Source organism: Mytilus californianus, unplaced genomic scaffold (assembly GCF_021869535.1).
Source record: "Mytilus californianus isolate M0D057914Y unplaced genomic scaffold, xbMytCali1.0.p SCAF_5, whole genome shotgun sequence".
Classification (NCBI taxonomy): Eukaryota; Metazoa; Mollusca; class Bivalvia; order Mytilida; family Mytilidae; genus Mytilus; species Mytilus californianus.
In genome coordinates, this window is record NW_026262701.1 from 100,233,834 (window position 1) to 100,251,120 (window position 17,287).

At 31.7% G+C, this 17,287-nt stretch overlaps 1 protein-coding gene across 1 annotated transcript in view; it reads right to left on the reverse strand.

Annotated features, from left to right (window-relative positions):
* The window catches only part of LOC127702833 (complement C3-like), a 233,275-nt gene extending 218,763 nt beyond the window's left edge, over positions 1-14,512 (reverse strand). The window contains exons 1-3 of the mRNA XM_052207135.1: positions 14,382-14,512; positions 10,793-10,887; positions 779-872 (exon numbers count right to left, since the gene is read on the reverse strand). Of these exons, the coding sequence (XP_052063095.1) occupies positions 779-843 (65 nt within the window). The 5' untranslated portion in view covers positions 844-872; positions 10,793-10,887; positions 14,382-14,512. The remainder of the gene's footprint in view (positions 1-778; positions 873-10,792; positions 10,888-14,381) is intronic.
* Positions 14,513-17,287: the final 2,775 nt, after the last annotated feature.

Consider the following 17,287-nt stretch of genomic DNA (forward strand, 5'->3'; position numbering starts at 1 on the left):
ATACTATATTAGAAATTTGAAAAAACATTTTATCATGTCCAAAAAAAAACTTAGAACTTGTCATTCGACAGAATTGGCATTAAAAAAAAACATAATTTACTATTCTATATTAGAAATTAAAAAAAAAACATTTTATCATATCCAAAAAAACTTAAAACAAACTTGTCATTCAACAGAATTGGTATTAGAGTTATATATCAAAACAATACTTTGTTATTTTTTGCTTGAAATGGTGTCTTAGACCTTTTGGTTCATAACTTATGTTCCTGTAAAAGGCTTGTGAAACTGTCACAAAATATTTTCAATTTTGCAGGAAAATCTTATTTTTTCCCAACTGTAGTACAACAAGAAAGTGTTGTACTTGAGAAGGGTTTCACTGATTCCCAGCGGTTCATGATGTAATGTTGTCTTATGTACTTCCACAGCAAAGTCTTCTTTTGAAGAATGTATTAAAAGTGGCACTACGGCTTCCTCTACAAATAAAAGCTGGCCGCCAGGATATAGCCATTAGTGTTATAGTGGCGTTAAACTCGAACAATCAATTAATATTGCATCCTGTTAGTTATACTATCTTTATGAAGAGCTGTTTGAAACCAAAATGGATCAAGTGGAATGTTTCCTGAAGCATGCTGTTTCTTCTGAACAATTTTTTTACGTTAACCAAAAAATAATAAAATTGTTCTAGAATACATCTAGTTACAACAAATATAGATAAATCTGTTAACACCTATATAAGTTTAAATGTAAAAACTTAATAAGTTGGAATGTTTTCACTTACCCATTATGTGTTTGAGCTTCTGCAGAGAGAAAACTGACCACCAAGGTCAGACAAACTAACAACATGGCTGAAGAAGTTTTTCTCTATTTTATTTCTGCAATATATAATAGAACAAATATGATTAATTATAAAATATGACAACTGAAGAAAAAAGATAATTTCAATGACAAATCCATTAAAAAAATGTATATATCTTGAATTAAGAAAAAACAAATGTTTCATCAATCAATTTGGTCTCTCTGAATTTGTGGTTGTATTATGTTGGATCTTAATGTTTGTTTTTGTCATTTGGAGAACTTTGTGATAATGGCAGACCTTTGTAATTTAGGGAAACACAGACCAAAGATAATTTGGACCAAGACACCTAGGACCAACTTAAAGACATCAAGGACCAGCTTGAAGACAACTCAGACCCCTTTTTAAGATAACTTGGACCAGTTTGAAAGACAATTTGAACCTGTTTGAAAGACAACTCGGTCAAGTTTGAAATGTAATAATAGGACTGAAAATAAATTTGAATAACAGCATATTGTGCAAAAAGAAAATAATTAATTATGTATGTAAAGGTAAAATTTATGTTGTTTTGAACTGAAACAGAACACAGATATTTGTATTATGTTCAAGTTATTGCCTGCATTGGGAAGTGCATGAAGAAGTTGGCAGGAACATTGTTTAACTCTATGCAACATCTTACATGTACATTGAATAATTCCCATTTTATAGAGGCTCAAATCTGAAAACCTCTTTACATATATATTCAAAGGGGTCATATGAAAAATAAGATTGGGAACATATACTTTTCAAGTTTCTTTCAAAATTGAGTTATGAAAGACAAGTGATATATTAAAGTATGAAATTAATGACAATTTCACCAAGTTGTATAATTGTGATTAAAATCATTATACAATTAATATAGATCCTATCTGAAAGTTTACTCAATAATACAATTACAATTTAATCTCCCATTTTTCACAGATGTACCTGCAGTAAAGATAATCTGCAGAATTTTAATTTGGAGACAAAAGACACTTGCATACATACCAGAATTTATACACATGTACCAGATAATTACCTGGAACTGGCCTGTATGGGATTTACGGGTACAACTCTGGTAACATAATGATACTTATATAATCTATGAAATATGTATGTGTAAACAGCAGATATTCAGTTGAAATTAATCAATAGAAATGGAACTCTTTATTGTATTTATTGTCTTGACCAATTAAGTTGGTATTTTGGGATTGTTTAGGCCTGCTTCAGCAGTCATTAAAAGTTTTGTCAGGAATATAGTTTGAAGCAAGTTATTTCCCATTCAGAATGGTAGTTCTTATATGTTCCTTGTGACAAAAACCTCTAGCAAGAAAGAATTTAATAACAAGCAAAGTTTCCAATATATATATGGTACAAACAACTTTTATTTTATAATTAATTATAAGTATGTTGCATGAAAAATAATCCAAAGAATAGTTCAGAAATTCAGTTTACCCACATAATTACCAGTAGTTGAATTAACCAGGATGGTTAACATGAATAACTGTTAAAGGGTAACAGAATACCTAAGGGAGTTAACTCTTTAAAAATCAGCTGAACTTTTTAATCACAAACACTACAAACTGCTCAGAGTCTGAAAATTTGAAAAGACCATATTTTGTGCTCGACCAGTAAAGTCGAGAACAAATTTTACTCGACTAGACTCGACATTATCTCAACAGTACTTAACTGTACTGGACTTTGGTCTCGACTTTACTTAATAAGTCTGATTCAGTACTTCATAATCTTGGTGTAGTCTGAAATGGTCTCAACCAAGGCTCGACCAGTCACGACCTGTCTCGACTAGTCTTGACCTTCAAATTTAGTCTTGACTGGTCTGAATCAGCCCATCTAACTAAATTAAATATTGATCTTACAAAATTCCAGGTTATTTGGTAGTTTGGTTCATTGCTGTGAAATTACAGAATTTAATTAATAGGTAACAACAGCAAGAATTTTCAGTTTTGATTAAATTCAGATAGTCATCTTTAATTATTTCTTTAACTTTTTCAAATCAACTTGGATTTTCATCAAAATCTACACCTATCTTCATTATATATTTATCTTACAAAATACAAGGTTATTTGGTAATTTGGTTTATTGCTGTCAAATTTAAATATTTAAATTATAGGTATCTATCTGAGTTTAGTCAAAACTGAAAATTTCAGCTTTTTTATACCTATTAACTCAGTCCTTTCCTTAAATTTGACAGCAATACACCAAAATACAAAACAACCTGGCATTCTGTAAAATAAATATATAATAAAGATACCTGAAAAGTTTGATGAAAATCCAAGCTGATTTGAAAAGTTATAAAAAAATTTAAAGGTGACTATCAGAATTCAGTTCAAACCAGAGGAGGGGCGACAGCCTTAGGTGCTGTGTGCAAATTTTTGTAGGTCACGTGGTACGATTTTAGCGTCCCTCAACAATTTTGAATCTGGAAAAGATTGATTTGTTCATGTTTTTAATATCAAATATACTCTCTTGCACTCGCAGAAAATATATCTTTAAAGTAAATTCTATCAATAAAGAAATGCACTGTAATGGCGGGAAATTTTATTCGATCTCTGCAAAATCAAGAGGCACAGATTTTTGTAAATTTTACAAATGTCAGCACATGAAAATCATTCAAATTTTTGTCAATCAAAGAACACTATTCGAACATTCTAAATCTCCTTAAGTCTCCAGTCGTTGCTTCGTAATAAGTCGCTAAAATATGATTTCCGGTAAGTAAAATATCCCAAAATATTTGTCAAATCCACGAGTAATTATGTTATTTCAGGCATAGAAACTCTTATGTATTTTAATTATTTGAAAACAAAATGAAAATTTAGTCTTATGAATAACCATCATGAAAAAATATAGTTATTTCATAATTAAATCTTGCATTATTTGTGTATTGGATTGCTTATAAATTTAATTGCCTTCTCTCTATTGTTATCTCTGTTTTGTTTACTGAAAAATGACGAAATAATGCAATATTCAAAATTTAGTATTTTACAAAACTTTCTCCCGATTAAAAACTTAACGACTGAATAAATTGAGAATTCAGTGATTATCGATGTCGAAATTAGTCCTTGGTAATAAACAGTCAGTTTGGGTATAAATATGTTTATTGCCAAGAAATAACTAACAAATTTGTTTATTATGTATGTACAAAGTATATGTATATTGCATGATCAGCCCTTCTGTATATTACTTGGTTTTTTTAATTGATTCAACAAATTTCGCTTGTCCAGGTGTTATCAAGGATTGCAATAAAAGTTCTATTATCATGATTATATTAAATTCTTGTTTTAACAAAACAAAGGTGTCATTTTTAAAATTTTTATAACTTTTTCAAATCAGCTTGGATTTTCATCAAACTTTTCAGCTATCTTTATAATATATATTTATCTACAGAATGCCAGGTTGTTTTGTATTTTGGTGTATTGCTGTCAAATTTAAGGAAAGGACTGAGTTAATAGGTATAAAAAAAGCTTAAATTTTCAGTTTTGACTAAATTCAGATAGATATCTATAATTTAAATATTTAAATTTAACAGCAATAAACCAAATTACCAAATAACCCTGTATTTTGTAAGATAAATACATAATGGAGATAGGTGTAGATTTTGATGAAAATCCAAGTTGCTTTGAAATAGTTATAAAAAAATTTAAAGACCACTATCTGAATTTAGTCCGAACTGAAAATTCTAGCTTTTTTACCTTAATTAAATCCTTAAATTTGACAGCAATATGCCAAACAACATAACAACCTGGGATTCAGTAAGATCAATATACAACTGAGATAGCTGTATAGTTTTATGAAAATCCAAGTAAATTTGAATAAAATGCTCCGCAGGGCGCAGCTTGATACGACCGCAGAGGTCGAACCCTGAACAGTTGGGCAAGTATGGACACAACATTCAAGCTTGATACAGCTCTGAATTTGGATTGTGATTAAATATTTGACACAGCATAGGTTTCTGACACAGAATGAATGTGGTCTAAGAACTTAAAAATTTCAAAATGGACATTCACCTATTATGGTCCAATATCCAAAATCTAAATACATGGTTAGATTCAGCATATCAAAGAACCCCAAGAATTCAATTTTTGATGAAATCAAACAAAGTTTAATTTTAGACCCTTTTGATCTCAATGTGGGCAAAGTTGATAACGGGGCCCAAAATTCAAAAATCTAAATACATGGTTAGATTCAGCATATCAAAGAACCCCATATATTCAATTTTTGTTGAAATCAAACAAAGTTTAATTTTGGACCCCGATTTGGACCAACTTGAAAACTGGGCCCATAATCAAAAATCTAAATACATGGTTAGATTCAGCATATCAAAGAACCCCATATATTCAATTTTTGTTGAAATCAAACTAAGTTTAATTTTGGACCCTTTGGACCTTTATGTAGACCAATTTGAAAACGGAACCAAAAATTAAGAATCTAAATACACGGTTAGATTTGGCATATCAAAGAACCCCAATAATTCAATTTTTGATGAAATCAAACAAAAAAGTTAAATTCTGGACCTTTTGGACCTCAATGTGGATCAATTTAAAAACGGGGCCCAAAATCCAAACACTTAATACAAGGTTAGATTCAGCATATTAAAGAACCCCATATATTCAATTTTTGTTGAAATCAAACAAAGTTTAATTTTGGACCCCGATTTGGACCAACTTGAAAACTGGGCCCATAATCAAAAATCTAAATACATGGTTAGATTCAGCATATCAAAGAACCCCATATATTCAATTTTTGTTGAAATCAAACAAAGTTTAATTTTGGACCCCGATTTGGACCAACTTGAAAACTGGGCCCATAATCAAAAATCTAAATACATGGTTAGATTCAGCATATCAAAGAACCCCATATATTCAATTTTTGTTGAAATCAAACTAAGTTTAATTTTGGACCCTTTGGACCTTTATGTAGACCAATTTGAAAACGGAACCAAAAATTAAGAATCTAAATACACGGTTAGATTCGGCATATCAAAGAACCCCAATAATTCAATTTTTGATGAAATCAAACAAAGTTAAATTTTAGACCCTTTGGACCTCAATGTGGACCAATTTAAAAACGGGGCCCAAAATCCAAAAACTTAATACACGGTTAGATTCAGCATATTAAAGAACCCCAAGAATTCAAGAATAAAACCGCATTGAAATTGATCAAGAAATAAGCAATTTATACGAAGTATCTTCTTTTGCACAATACTGTGCAATTGAATATTTCTTGCTATTGCGCAATACTGTACAATTGACAATTTCTTGCTATTGCGCAATATTGTGCAATTGGATATTTCTTGCTATTGCGCAATACTGTGCAATTGAAGATTTCTTGCTATTGCCATTACTGTGCAATTGAAGATTTCTTGCTATTGTGCAATACTGTGCAATTGAAAATTTCTTGCTATTGCACAATACTTATTATATAATAATTTACACATCCTGTTTGGTGTGTATCTCCTACCATATCATTATTATTTGCTTGTAAATATAAATCAGAAATAACCAACTTAAAATGGAAAATTTTAAAAGAAAAAAAAAAGAAAAAAAGAAAAAAAAAGAATTAAAAAAATCCCCCCCCCCAATTTTTTTGAACCCCCTTATGATTCATCACCCCCAAACTCAATCCCAGCCTTCCCTTTGTAGTATGGTACCTTGCAGTACAATTTCAGAGAGATCCATACACTTGAACACAAGTTAGTGTCTGGAAACTAGAAAAATGCTTATTTTTGGCCCCTTTTTGGCCCCCAATTCCTAAACGTTTCGGGCAATTACCCCCAAACTCAATTCCAGCTTTCCCTTTGTGATATGGAACCTTGTAGTACAATTTCAGAAATATCCAAACACTTACACACAAGTTATTGTCATGAAACTAGAAAAATGCTTGTTTTTTTCCCCTTTTTTTGCCCCTAATTCCTAAAATTTTGAGGCAATTACCCCCAAAATCAATTACAGCCTTCCCTTTGTGATATGGAACCTTGTGGTACAATGTCAGAGAGATCCATACACTAACACACAAGTTATTGTCTGGAAGTTACAAAAATGCTTATTTTTGGCCCCTTTTTGGCCCCTAATTCCTTAACTGTTGGTACCATAACCCCCAAAATCAATCCCAACCTTCCTTTCGTGGTATTAAACCTTATGGTAAAATTTCATGGAGATCCATTCACTTAAACTAAAGTTAGAGTGCGAAAACCAATGTGTCTTCGGACGACACCGGACGACGACGACGACGACGACGATGACGACGATGACGACGACGCCAACGTCATACCAATATACGACCAAAAAATTTTTAATTTTTGCGGTCGTATAAAAAGAATAAACAAATTTAAAGGTGACTATCTGAATTCAGTCTGAACTGAAAATTCTAGCTTATTTAATTACCTATCAATTAAATCCTTAAATTTGACAGCAATAAACCAAAGTACCAAACAATCTGGCATTCTACAAGATCAATATATAATTGAGATAGCTGTATAGTTTGATGAAAATCCAAGTTACTTTGAAATAGTTATAAAAAAATTTAAAGACGACTATCTGAATTTAGTCCGAACTGAAAATTCTAGCTTTTTTACCTTAATTAAATCCTTAAATTTGACAGCAATATGCCAAACAACATAACAACCTGGGATTCAGTAAGATCAATATACAACTGAGATAGCTGTATAGTTTTATGAAAATCCAAGTAAATTTGAAAAAGAATAAACAAATTTAAAGGTGACTATCTGAATTCAGTCTGAACTGAAAATTCTAGCTTATTTAATTACCTATCAATTAAATCCTTAAATTTGACAGCAATAAACCAAAGTACCAAACAATCTGGCATTCTACAAGATCAATATATAATTGAGATAGCTGTATAGTTTGATGAAAATCCAAGTTACTTTGAAATAGTTATAAAAAAATTTAAAGACGACTATCTGAATTTAGTCCGAACTGAAAATTCTAGCTTTTTTACCTTAATTAAATCCTTAAATTTGACAGCAATATGCCAAACAACATAACAACCTGGGATTCAGTAAGATCAATATACAACTGAGATAGCTGTATAGTTTTATGAAAATCCAAGTAAATTTGAAAAAGAATAAACAAATTTAAAGGTGACTATCTGAATTCAGTCTGAACTGAAAATTCTAGCTTATTTAATTACCTATCAATTAAATCCTTAAATTTGACAGCAATAAACCAAAGTACCAAACAATCTGGCATTCTACAAGATCAATATATAATTGAGATAGCTGTATAGTTTGATGAAAATCCAAGTTACTTTGAAATAGTTATAAAAAAATTTAAAGACGACTATCTGAATTTAGTCCGAACTGAAAATTCTAGCTTTTTTACCTTAATTAAATCCTTAAATTTGACAGCAATATGCCAAACAACATAACAACCTGGGATTCAGTAAGATCAATATACAACTGAGATAGCTGTATAGTTTTATGAAAATCCAAGTAAATTTGAAAAAGAATAAACAAATTTAAAGGTGACTATCTGAATTCAGTCTGAACTGAAAATTCTAGCTTATTTAATTACCTATCAATTAAATCCTTAAATTTGACAGCAATAAACCAAAGTACCAAACAATCTGGCATTCTACAAGATCAATATATAATTGAGATAGCTGTATAGTTTGATGAAAATCCAAGTTGATTTGAAAAAGTTATAAAAAAATTTAAAGATGACTATCTGAATTCAGTCCGATTGAAAATTCTAGCTTTTTTTACCTATTAATTAAATCCTCAAATTTGACAGCAATAAATCAAACAACCAAACAACCTGGCATTCTGTAAGATCAATGTATAATTGAGATTTGAATGGTTTTACACTAGTAATTTTTGGGGCCCTTTATATCTTGCTGTTCGGTGTGAGCCAATGCTCCGTGTTGAAGGCCGTACCTTGACCTATAATGGTTTACTTTTATAAATTGTTACTTGGATGGAGAGTTGTCTCATTGGCACTCATACCACATCTTCCTATATCTATATGGCTGTAGAGTTTTATGAAAATCCAAGTCGATTTGAAAAAGTTATAGAAATAATTAAAGATGGCTATCTGAATTTAATCAAAACAGAAAATTCTTGCTTTTTGTCGAGCCTTCGACTTTAGTCGAAAAAGCGAGACATAGCGATCCTACATTCCGTCGGCGTCGGCGTCGTCGGCGGCGGCGGCGTCCACAAATATTCACTCTGTGGTTAAAGTTTTTGAAATTTTAATAACTTTCTTAAACTATCCTGGATTTCTACCAAACTTGGACAGAAGCTTGTTTATAATCATAAGATAGTATCCAGAAGTAAATATTGTAAAAATAAAATTCCATTTTTTCTGTATTTTACTTATAAATGGACTTAGTTTTTCTGCCGGGAAATATTACATTCACTCTGTGGTTATAGTTTTTAAAATTTTAATAACTTTCTTTAACTATCCTGGGTTTGTACCAAACTTGGACAGAAGCTTGTTTATGATCATAAGATATTATTCAGAAGTAAATTTTGTAAAAAAATAAATCCATTTTTTCCTTAATTTACTTTTAAATGGACTTAGATTTTCTGCCAGGAAACAACACATTCACTCTGTGGTTAAAGTTTTTAAAATTTTAATAACTTTCTTATACTATTTTGGATTTGTACCAAACTTGGACAGAAGCTTGTTTATGATCAAAAGCTAGTATCTAGAAGATACTCTGAGCAGTTTGTAGTGAAAATCATTAGTCAAGAAAAATCAAGCTTATCGATGATCGAAATCAGTCTTTGTCAAAATGCAATATGTCCAGTGAAATAATTCCTGTAAATTGTGTGGTTCAAATTTCTTGATATTTTTATATTTTTGTCAATGGGTCAAAGTAAATATTTTGTCAAAAATTTATGAAGATTAAACGTGCCAACTCTATTTTATTCAGAGTGTTGGGTACCTCCTTTATCTCCTAGACATGTTTCAATGTTTCAATGTTTTTTCACAGCGGTATGATACTGTTACTTTAATTATTCATCCCTTATTTTATTGATTTTGTATTTACATTGTATCATAGATCAAATTTATTCGTTCAGTGTATGTTCACTTGTATTAATATGTCTTTTGATTGAGTTAAGCCATTTCAATTGATATTTTATAGTGTGTCTTTCTATGTTGTGGTGTTACACTTTTGTTTCAGATAAGGGTGAAGGTTTGGTACCATTAAAACATTTAAACCCGCTGCAATTGTTTGCACCTGTCCTAAGTCAGGAATCTGATGTTCAGTAGTTGTCGTTTGTTGATGTGGTTCATAAATGTTTCTTGTTTCTCGTTTTTTATATAGATTAGACCGTTGGTTTTCCCGTTTGAATGGTTTTACACTAGTAATTTTTGGGGCCCTTTATAGCTTGCTGTGCAAGGTGAGCCAAGGCTCCGTGTTGAAGACCGTACTTTGACCTATAATGGTTTACTTTTATAAATTGTGACTTGGATGGAGAGTTGTCTCATTGGCAGTCATACATATCTTGTTATATCTATTTGAAAAAGACTTTTCCTCAACAAAAGGAGTTAAATTTTCTCCCACTCAAGGTGGTTTTTTTTTAGGGGAGGGCTGATTTCTGTTTAACAGCAGACTGACATGTCTGTCCTCTTTCTCAGTTCTCATGTTTCTTAAAATTTATATGTACTGAATTTGTCAAACTAAACATAGTAGCAAATAAATTTTCATCACAAATTAAGGGAAAACTATTTTCATCACAAATTATATGTTAAAGTTCATACAAAAAAAGACAATATTCTGTCCAACACAGATGCAAAAAATCAGCTAATTAATCTAAAAATCGAATATATTTATTTTTTCTATTATAAATATACATGATTTAACATTTAAAACTATTTTGTAAACAGAGAGAAAAAATGCATACAAATCAACAGCAATTACTCAGGCATTGACTAAATTCCTGATTCAATAGTTTGTATATTTTATATAAAATATATTAAGTACATGTATACTCACTGATGTATGTGTACTGTCCTTTATTCTGGTCACAATTGATGACAAGATTATCAACACAGAATATCTAAAGTCCTTAAACCTTCTTCAGTGTACTCCTTAAAAATAAAATACATTCATTATATTTACCTGAAAGAATTTATATAAAAAAATAATCAATTTTTACCTACAGTCAATCAAATGACAACAGGTATGGATGGAGAGAGTATCATTATACAATACAATGGACTGATTACAGTACCTGTTAGTGTTAATCTATTACATGTATAGAAAAGAGAGATTAATATACGATATCAATCGCCAGACAAAAATTCTTCACCAGGAAGAAAGATAAGCATTTGTTCTTTCAGATATTGTTCTCTAATTAGCTCTGGCAAATAATTGGGTTAGCACTGTGAAAAAACTGTTGACAAAAACTCCCAATCCATTAAAGATTGATATCATCTGACAAATATTAACTCAGTTTAGAAAACCTGGATGTTCTTAGATTTGTGATGACCAAATTTGATTTTTAAGCCAATGGCTGCTCAGGAACCTAGATGTAGAAATTTGCAGATTATCTGACAGAAAATTATGTATTAACAGTTTCCTTTATATTCACAGTTTCTATGGGTAGAACAATCACCACACAGTAAATCCTAACCTTATTAAATTAGATATATTGATGAACCAGCACCTCAGTCTAGAACTGAAAGACTAATTTTGGAATATTTATTGTAATGTGGTATGTTTACTACTAAGGACAGATTACTCATGCAAACATTTATTCATTCTTATGCTTCAGGTATTAAACCAAATGACCTGTGACAACTATACATGTCCTTTTTGTAAGAAGTTTCTTCAAGCTATATATAAAGAAACAAATTTTGTGGTTTGGATATAAATTGACATAAAACATGTAAGGTCTGACTTTCCTTTAAAAAAGTACAAATGTCTATTGCTAAAAGTTTTAAAATAGGTTACATTTAATGTAAACCAATTTTTCCCAAAATTCACCTGTTGTTGGTAAGAGAACATTGAACTTTAACCTACTGTCTGCAAAATCAATATGCTTCTTCTCCTTCCCTATCTTGTTCATCTGTATAAGTAACAATCCTATCAATCAAGGGAAACTCAAGTTAAAATCTGTAAACTATATGTTTCATACACACAGACAGACTGACAGAAGGATAGACAGATGAATGGAGCTTGTTGCCATATACCAGGATTCAAGAAGCTTCCACCTGTAGATGCTAAGAAAATTTGTTGTGGACAGACGGATAGATGGGCAGAGGTTAACCTGGGGTAGAATATAAACAATAATAACTGTGTACCAGACCTCAAACTTTTTATCCCTTTAGAAATCAGAAGTACTTCGAAAAATGTATTCTATCATCAAATATTCTTAAAGTCAGAAAAATCCTTCAATACATATTTCTTGAATATGGTAATAAAATAGAAATGATTCAACAAGTCTTCTAAAGTTAGAAGTAATTTTTAAATAGTACTCTCCCAATACATGCATTTTAGTTGCAAATGGAAATTCAGTATTGAGACATTATGACATATTGAGATTTTTGGCTTTCAGTCATATCAAAGTTAAAGGTCAATCAACATTTTAACGGTCAAAGGTCAAGGCCACAATGACATAATCTTACTTACAAACCCTTTCCCATAATGCATTTGCACACTTAGTTTGACTTAAGTTTGGTTTACCTAAGTTCTCCAGAGAACAGTTACATGTATGCTCAGAAAACGAATAAATATAGAGGGTCAAGGTAAGAGTGACTTGATTTTGGTATTTGATGCATCCAGATCCCATTATGCTTCTGCATACATAGTTTTGTCAATCTATTTGCCATGGTACAAAATTTATATACTGAACACAAATCAGACAATGTTTTAAAATCATAGGGCTGTGTCCAAAGGTCAAAGTCAAGGTTAGAGTGACCTGAATTTGATATATAACACACACCCATCCCATAATGCATCAGCATACTAAGTTTAGACCAACCTAAGTTCTACGATACAAAGTTATGTGCAGGACACAAATCAGACACGGTTTTAGTCATAGGGGTCAAAGGTCAGTGAAGGTCAGAGTGCTATAGCATCCCAGTACAGTCCTGGTTTGAAAGCTATTGCATCCCACTAAAGTATATACATAGAAGACAGCCACTGAATTAAAGTACATAGTCTTGTTTTGATACTTGCAGGACACCCCTAAAGGAGAGTAGAGTGTCCTGGTTTAATAGCTGCATCTTCCACTGCAGTAGAGTAGACAGTCCTGGTTTGATATCTGCAGCACTCCACTAATGTAGAGAAGAGAGTCCTGGTTTAATCTGCAGATCTCCTTGAGAGCAGAGTGTCCTGGTTTGATAGCTGCAGCTTTCCACTGTAGGAGAGTAGAGTGTCCTGGTTTGACAGCTGCAGCACTCAGGGCTGCACTCCCCTATAGGAGAGTAGAGTGTCTTGATTCGATAGCTGCAGCACTCCCCTATAGGAAAGTAGAGTGTTCTGGATTAATAGCTGCATCCTCCACTGCAGTAGAGTAGACAGTCATGGTTTGATAGCTGCAACACTCCACTTATGTAGAGTACAGTCCTGGTTTAAGCTGCAGATTTCCTTATAAGAGAGTAGTTTCCCGGTTTGATAGCTGCAGCACTCCCCTACAGGAAAGTAGAGTGTCCTGGATTAATAGCTGAAGCATTCCACTGAAGTACTGAATATTGGAGACAGCAATGGTTTGATAGCTGCAACACTCCACTAATGTAGAGTACAGTCCTGGTTTAATCTGCAGATCTCCTTATAAGAGAATAGTTTCCCGGTTTGATAGCTGCAGCATCCCACTGTAGGAAAGTAGGGTGTCTTGGTTTGATAATTGCAGCAGTCTCTATAGGAAAGTAGCCAGCCCTGGTTTGATAGCTGACGCACTCCCCAACAGGAAAGTAGAGTGTCCTGGTTTGATAGCTGCAGCACTCCCCTATAGGAAAGTAGAGTGTCCTGGATTAATAGCTACAGCATTCCACTGCAGTACTGAATATTGAACTATAAACCAGTATACTGCCATGGTTTGATAGATGTATAGTCTGTAGTTTGTCCTCAATAGACCAAACTCAGACACCAAAATAGATGTGTGATCATTGAACTGGTATTTGTACTATCAATTAACACGGTAGTGAATTACCTTTATTAATAGCATAAATAGCTCGAAGTATCAATGCACCAATAATATTTAAATTACACATGTAGCTCATCTGTAAATGATATTTCAAGCCATTTTGGTCTTTGGTCAGGATAGAACCGACATATCTTATACATACAACAAATGTCATAAAAATGATAAGAATACTGTTCTAACACAGGCATTTGTCTCTGAAAAAAATATTACCTGTATAACTTTATATATAACACATTTTATAAAGGTTCAGAGGTTTGTTCTTTTTCAGACAAGTGCCTGTGTGTTCCAATCCTTTCTTAAACAGATGTAATAAGAACCTGCTAATACATATCTTCATATTTTCATATAAATAAAGTTTTGGTGAAATGTTCTTGCTGGATTACAAAATTTGCCTCATTTATATGTACCAAAAGTTACTGTTATTTTCATACTTACCCTAGAACACCTGTACAGGTTAATTATGTAAAATACAATGTTGAGTATGTCTGCTTTTCATTCAAGCAATGACAATTTTGTTCTTGTTACTCCCTCTGGTACAGTGTCAGACATTAAATAACAGCCTTACAGTACATACCTGATTTTTTTCCAAAATTACGTCCTTTATTTGTAAAAACTGTTATTTATATCTTTTAAACGGATGAGTGAATGTGTTTACCCTCAAAAGTCATTCAATATTTATGGTTTTATCAAGTATACTTTTTAAGGACAACATAGAAATTTACTTCTGAATTTCTATTGTTTATCTAATTATAGGTATTAAAATAAAACCTGTTTCATGTGATGAGGATAATAACCATTTGCAACTGAAAAAGAAACCAACACATACAAAATTTGCATATGGAACAAGAGCATATATATGCATGAGAACTCAAAATACATATATCATTACCCCAGTCACAGTACGTAGTAACACAAAATTTAACTAATAATAATTTTAACTGATATCCTTGTGAAGTCCTAACTCTGTAAAGGTTTGAAGGTAAATAGGCTATGTCACAGATTTTGTCAAAACTTTGCAAACAACTTTTACATGTTGACCTCTTAGTTATATCTAACTGAAAATACAAAAAAAAAACATTCATTCAACTGTAATACTGGCTAAAATATCATTGAATGAAAATACTTGAATTAGTTCAACATTTGTAAAAAATCTAGCAAACACTTTGTCTTTCTCTAAACACATGCAGTAAATAGATTTTTTTCTTTAAAATAGATACATGTATATGCTGTTGCCAAATAAATCTTAGTTATAATGATGTAAAATAATTATCAGGGTCACCAACTTCATTTCTTGGGTATACATCAGTGAAAGTGGAGTTCATGGTGAAAATTTTCAATTAACAGCTGCGCCATGAGCGCATGATACGCCCGTCGCTTTTTCAAAGAATAAAGTTCAATAACTTCTCAATGTCATATCAGAAATTTATGAAAAACTAAAGGGAGGTTATCTTAATAGATATAAATTTTTTTTAAGTTTCACGAAAACTGCTCAAAGCACTTTAAAGATATTGTCCGAAAACTGGAAAATTACCCCTTTTTTATGAATAAAATCCCATAACTCAGAAACGTAAAATCTAAAATTTATAAAAATCGAAATGGTAGCTTACGTCAATAGATATAAACAATTCACCAAAGTTTCATGAAAACTGCTCAAAGCATTTTTGAGTTATTGTCTGAAAACTGGAAAGTTCCTCCTTTTTTAATGAATAAAACCCCACAACTCGGAAACATAAAATCTAAAATTTATAAAAATCGAAAGGGAGCTAATGTCAATAGATATAAACAATTCACCAAAGTTTCTTGCAAATTGGTGAAAGTATTTTTGAGTTATAGCCCGAAAACTGGAAAATACCCCTTTTTTAATGAATAAAACCCCATAACTTGGAAACGTAAAATTTAAAATTTATAAAAAACGAAAGGGAGCTCACGTCAATAGATATTAACAATTCACCAAAGTTTCATGCAAATTGGTTAAAGCATTTTTGAGTTATTGTCCGACATGTTGACGACGGATGGTTGGACAGACAGACAAGACAAGACAGATGGACGGACGGATGGACAACGGTATACCATAATACGTCCCGTAAACAGGCCTATAAAAACAGCTATTTCCAGAAAATGTTGTTTTTGGGCGTGTTTAACTACCAATATTGTAAAAGATCTGTTAATATATCAATAAACTGCTTCGCTGAGCGCAGCTGGATACGCCCGCAGAGGTCCAACCCTGAACAGTTGGGGCAAAAATGGACACAATATTCAAGCTTGATACAGGTCTGAATTTGGATTGTATTAAATATTTGACATATTATAGGTTTCTGAATAAATGTAGTCAAAGAACTTGAAATTGGTTATATGAATTGAATTTATATTCAATTAAAGATTTCTTGCTGTTGTGCAATACACTGTGTTGTTGCGCAATACTTAGTAAATCTGTTGTCAGACTATAAACAATTAAAGTTCAATTAATTCTCAATGTCATATTAGAAATTTATGAAAATATAAAGGGAGCTTACATCAATAGATATAAACAATTCACCAAAGTTTCATGAGAATTGCTGACAGCATTTTTGAGTTATTGTCCGAAAACTGGAAAATCCCCCCTTTTTTAATGAATAAAACCCCATAACTCAGAAATGTAAAATGTAAAATTTATAAAATTCTAAACGGAGCTTACATCAATAGATATAAACAATTCACCAAAGTTTAAAAAGAACTGCTGAAAGCATTTTTGATTTTTTGTCCAAAAACTGGAAAATCCCCCTTTTTTATGAAAAAAACCCTGTAACTTGGAAACGTAAAATCTTAAATATATTAAAATCAAAAGGGAGCTCATGTCAATAGATATAAACAATTCACCACAATTTCTTGCAAGTTGGTGAAAGCATTCTTGAGTTATTGTCCGAAAACTGGAAAATCCCACTTTTTTTAATGAATAAAGCCCCATAACTCGGAAACGTGAATTCTAAAATTTATAAAAAAACAAAAGGGAGCTCACGTCAATAGATAGAAACAATTCACCAAAGTTTTATGCAAATTGGTTAAAGCGTTTTTGAGTTAATGTCCGACATGTTGACGACGGACGGACAGACGGACAGACGGATGGACGGACAGACGGACAATGGTATACCATAATACGTCCCGTAAACGGGCGTATAAAAACTGAGTACAAGTAGGTCCATAACTGTGATTATTTTATATCAATAAAATAGAAATTTATGTAGCAACAATTTATCAATTTTGAAGCAAAATCTATATAATAATTATTAATTTGGAAGATTTGAGGATTTTAAGGCAATTCTAAGACAGTTTTTCCCTACTCTATAAGCTTAATCTATACAAAT